General features: G+C 45.9%; 1 protein-coding gene across 1 annotated transcript; it reads left to right on the top strand.

The window, feature by feature from the left end:
* Positions 1-610: 610 nt before the first annotated feature.
* Positions 611-2,002, top strand: LOC102886834 (DDB1- and CUL4-associated factor 12-like protein 2). Its single transcript, XM_006916169.1, has one exon. The coding sequence runs from the start codon at positions 611-613 to the stop codon at positions 2,000-2,002; it is 1,392 nt and encodes a 463-aa protein (XP_006916231.1).
* Positions 2,003-5,571: the final 3,569 nt, after the last annotated feature.

Genomic DNA, 5,571 nt, shown 5'->3' with positions numbered 1-5,571 from the left:
AGGCTAGTTGGTTACTTTCCTGGGGGTAGTGAAACGCTCAGAGTAGGATATCAGGTGGTCTGGGCAGGCGCACTAGGTTGTGTCCACGTGGAGAAGGCTGGGGCTCCTGGAGCGCGGGCCCTGGGTGAGTCTACCCGCGCGGGCTCCATCCTCCACCTCCCGCCGCCCTCTGACCCCTCCCAGCCGGTTTGTGCCCCACACCCGCTCCCTGCCGGCTCCTCCCGCTACCTCCACCCCCTCCCTCTCGGCCCCCCGCGTTGACTTCGTCTCACACCGACTGCGCTCCCGCCGCGCCGTGGGCAGCACTTCCCGCCCTTGCCTAGATCAGCGCCGCCGCCCTCGCTTCCGCGCTCGGCCCCGCGCTCCGCTCACTCTTGCCGGCGTTACCCCGGGCCACGCTGTCCTCGCCTCCTTCGCCTCTGCCGCCGCGCCCGGACTCGGTAGGCTTTGCGCTCCGCTGTCGCCCCTGCCTCTTGGCCCTTGAGAGCCCGCATTCCCGCTTGAGTGGGAGGAGCCGCCGCCACCGCGGGTGCCACGCGCCGCCGCCACCACTGCCGCCGCCACCACTGCTGCCGCCACCACTGCCGCCGCCACTCTCCCGCCGCCCACCATGGCCCCGCAGCAAACAGGTAGCAGGAAGCGGAAAGCGCCAGCCATCGAGGCAGCCGCCGCGAGCTCGTCGTCGCAGGGCTCGGAGGCGACGAATGGCGAGGGCCCACTGGTGCCCAAGAAGCAGAAACGGCCGGCAGCGCAGCGCTCGCTGGTGCACTACCTGAAAGGCCGCGAGGTGGGCGCGCAGAGCCACGCGGGGCTCTCGAGCTTCGAGGGCGAGCTGCGCCGCTACGCCGTGCGGAAGCTGCCCGAGCTGCTGTGCGAGAGCGAGCTGGCCCTGGGCACCCTCAACAAGGTGTTTGCTTCCCAGTGGCTGAATGCCAGGCAGGTGGTGTGCGGCACCAAGTGCAACACGCTCTTCGTAGTGGACGTGCAGTCGGTTCAGATCACGCGCATCCCGCTCATGCGGGACAGGGGAGCTGGGCTGGCCCGGGCCCAGCCGAGCTGCGGCATCCACGCCATTGAGCTGAATCCCTCCAGGACGCTTCTGGCCACTGGAGGCGAAAACCCCAACAGCCTGGCGGTCTACCAGCTGCCCACCCTGGACCCCGTGTGCCTGGGTGACCGTCATGGCCACAAAGATTGGATCTTCGCCATCGCCTGGATGAGTGACACAGTGGCTGTGAGCGGTTCCCGCGACGGCACTGTGGCACTGTGGAGGATGGATCCCGACATGTTCAATGGCAGCATAGCCTGGCACAATGACGCAGGGCTCCCGGTGTACGCCCATATCCGTCCGAGGGACATGGAGACCATCCCTAGGCCCAGCACCAACCCCAGTAACCGCAAGGTACGAGCCCTGGCCTTCAGTGGCAAGAATCAGGAGCTGGGAGCGGTGTCCCTCGATGGCTACTTCCACCTGTGGAAAGTCAGGAGCACCCTGTCCAGGCTGCTGTCCATCAGGCTGCCCTACTGCCGAGAGAACGTGTGCTTGACCTACTGCGACGAGTTGTCTCTGTACGCGGTGGGCTCCCAGTCCCACGTCTCCTTCCTGGATCCGCGCCAGCGCCAGCAGAATATTCGACCCCTTTGCTCCCGAGAGGGCGGTACAGGCGTGCGCTCGCTGAGTTTCTATCAGTACATCATCACCGTGGGCACGGGCCACGGCTCCCTGCTCTTCTATGACATCCGCGCCCAGAAGTTCCTGGAGGAGAGGGCCTCGGCCAGCCCCGACTCCTCCCTGGGGCCCACAGGGAGTAAGCTCAAGCTCACCTGTGGCAGAGGCTGGCTCAACCATGATGACCTGTGGGTGAACTACTTTGGCGGCATGGATGAGTTCCCCAACGCGCTCTACACTCACTGCTACAACTGGCCGGAGATGAAGCTCTTCGTGGCTGGGGGGCCTCTCCCTTCAGGTCTCCATGGGAACTACGCAGGCCTCTGGAGCTAAGGATGGTCGCCGTGTTCTCCAAAAGCTCAAATTTTCCTTCTAGTCCCCTCATTTTCCTTCTTCACAGCTGTTTGTGCTTTTTAACTCTGTGTCTTTTGTCCTCCAGATGGAATGTGCCCAACTTACTTTGTGTGTGTGTGTGTGTGTGTGTGTGTGTGTGTGTGAGAGAGAGAGAGAGAGAGAGAGAGAGATTGAGAGAGGAAGAGAGGGGGAGGGGAGGCAGGCATGCAGAGGCAAAAGTCTTTTGGGCAATCAGCTTGGCTTTAAGATTTTTCTGTACCTCTCCCAACACCAACCATCTTTTTGACTTTTCTTACAAAGAATTTTGGCTAATCTTTAATTATGTTCTCTCTTTGAGTGATTCAGCTTTGCTCTTTCTCTGGGCTGGTGCAGTCGTGGTTCCCATTACAATTCACTACTTTTACCAGTATTTCAAAATATGTTCAGGTCTATTCCACATTTCTGATGTGTTTTATTTCAGGAAATGTGCTAAAAAGTGTCTTTTGGACTGGTTTGAGGAACTACCCATCATCATAACGGCAGATTTTTAGCCTTGCTCCAATTAGAAAATGCATTTCAAGTTCGAGACTGCCGTCATTTTGGGGCATATTTCATTTGGATGTTGGAAACTCAGTTGTTTGTTGTTTGTATATTGTTGGTGGCATAAAATACTTTAAAAATATATTCTTTTAGTTAAGAAATCTTACAGTGTTGTTAATTCTATTAATCATAGTTTTGATTCTTCACTAGAAATTCAGCATCAATACCCCCAGTCCCTCATTCTTGTTTAGATCTTGTTTAGCTTCTATATTATGTCCTGCTTTCTTGAGCTAATCAAAACTGTCCTATGTGTGGCAGGACAATCAGGGAGGTTCTTTTTGGGGTAAACATATATCTTTAAAGTTCAGGTAACATTATCCAGGCAACCATTTACAGAGAAAGGCTGACTGTAGTACTCAATGTAGGTGCTGTTGATAATTTTTTATTGTATACATTGATAATTTTATCTTGATTGAGTTTGTGATGTATTGCAGAAAAAAATAAACATGTTCTACATTTTAGCAATTAAACACTAAAGTTTTTGAGTGCTTGAATATATATTTTATTTTTTCTAATTTGTGCTTCTAGGGATATATTTATCAAAGTCAAAATCTTACAGTAGAGAAATTGAACCTTAAACATCATTATGTATACATTACTTTGTACTTTTTTATTTGAAAAGCAAACTTATGCTACTAACATGGGTTAAGAGATTAAATAACATCTTGGATACCATGTCTAGATATACTTGCTATAAGTTAGGACAATTAGGTGTCATCTTGTGTTTTTAAGATGATTTAACAATTTTTTTTTCATTTACACAAATGTATATGTGCTTATAACTTCCTATTTTCACATACTGTATATTTATGTATGCGTATATGTTACTTCCAGTGTGAGGAAAGGCATAGATGTATAGCATTTTTATGCAGATATTTCTAATTTTTTAGACTACAACTATCAAGACTTCCCACTTGGTCTTTATGTTTGTTTTGTTTTTGTACTTTAATTTAACTTAAGTAGTACATGCATATGACCAAAACAATCATACTTTATAAAAGGTGTACAATGAAAAGTAAGTCTCAAACCCTAGGATCCCTGATCTTTTGCCCATGGATCACAAGCAGTACCCTAGTATGTGTGTCCATTTAGAGATAGTCTGTACATAACACAATTGTAAATGTGTGTATATAATTGTTATAAAAATGATATCACGTGCTGCACATATCTGTGCCTTTTTTATCACAAAATCTTCGAGATTGATTCTTATACATATCTACCTAATTCATCTTAATTGTATAACAGTCCCCTGTATGGTTGGGACATTATTTATTCATTGCACTTTTGATGAGCATTTATACTGGTTTTTATTTTCTATTACTATAAATTCCACAGTGATTGCTTATGTGCATGCATCTTTGTGCACATGTGTAAGTTTGTCTGCAGGATACATTCCTAGAAATGGAATTACTGGGTCAATTTTATATTTAATAGCTATTGCCAAATTACCCTTCAAAGAGGTCCTACCAACTTAACTTCTCAGAAATTATGTATGTATGTATGTATGCTTCACCACACCCTTTCCGGCAATATGTCATCAAATTCTGTGCTCTTTGCCAATAAGACATCCACTTGATCTTGATCCTTCCTATATAAGCCACTGTGGCTGAGTTAATTTGATTTGTGGTCAAAATGCCAAGTAGGATCTGAAACAAAGATCAAGAATATGAGAAAATGAGGGCAAAGAATAAAAATACTGTCCAGCCAAAGGCAGAGAACACCACAGTTTATGCTCACGTATCTGGAGATGGATTATAAATGACCATGTTCCTTAGATACTTAGCTAGACCTAGTAGGATTTCCTGGTTTATTGCACCCTGGATTCATTTCTATCCAATGCATCAGATTTCAATGAAGAAAATTCAAGGAGATAATAGAGTCTGAACTAGGTTATTTGAGGTGAATATGGAGAATGAGGAAGTTATTAGAAAAATGAGGGAAAAATAAAATGTACAAACAGTATTTGGTATTTCATGTGAAGGGTAAAGAAAGCCAAAGAATTTAGGTAGACTCTAAGGTCTGGCTTGAATGTAAATGAATAGCGATGATAGGCATAGAGGATAAATGTTGATGATGATCAACTCAACTGAGGACATTGAATTTGAGGTACCTATGTGACATCAGGAGAACATGCCCAGTGAAAAACTGGTTGTATATCCCAGAATGAGACTTCTCACTGTTGGGAAGGTGAGTGACTTGAAACTCCTTTTAAGGGCAAGCATGATAGAAAAGCCTATCAAGGATCTTAAAAAGCAATGAGTAAAAATAGGGGTGGGAGAAAGAAAGAACAGGCTTATTTTACCCAAATGCCATAACCTCATCGGCCTAAGACAATAAAATATTTCTTTAATACTAAGATTATAATTAATTTTTGAGTCTCCACCTCAATCACAAAGGGCAGTTTTTCTCCCAAATATCCTCTCTAAATATTTACCTATGAGCTTATATCAGTCCACAAATTAAGCTTTTTCATTGGTCAAATGCTAGAACCTTATTGTAGAATGAAAAGTCAGACCTCAGCCACAAAGTAGGACTCCACAGTTGTTGATTTCTGGACCACTGGTCCAGAAGTGGAATTTCTGGATTATATGGTAGTTCAATTTTTAATTTTTTGAGGAACCTCTATACTGCACCAATTTACAATCCCATCATCAGTGTGCGAGGGTTCCCTTTTCTCCATATCTTTACCAATACTTGTTATTTCTTGTTTTTTTTTGATAATAGCTATTCTCACAAGAGTGACAAAATGGCTCATTGTGGTTTTGATTTGCGTTTATCTGATGATTAGTGATGTTGAGCACCATTTCATGTACCAGTTGGCTATCTATATGCATTTGGAAAAATGTTCAGTTCTTCTGTCATTTTTTATTTGGATTTTTTTTTTTTTTTGCTTTTCAGTTATATGAGTTCTTTATATATTTTGGATATTAACCCCTATCAGCTATATGATTTGCAAGTAGTTTCTCCTA

This window comes from Pteropus alecto, unplaced genomic scaffold (assembly GCF_000325575.1).
Source record: "Pteropus alecto unplaced genomic scaffold, ASM32557v1 scaffold116, whole genome shotgun sequence".
NCBI lineage: Eukaryota > Metazoa > Chordata > Mammalia > Chiroptera > Pteropodidae > Pteropus > Pteropus alecto.
The sequence above is the reverse complement of the archived record's forward strand: the minus strand, read 5'-3'. Positions and strand labels throughout refer to the sequence as shown.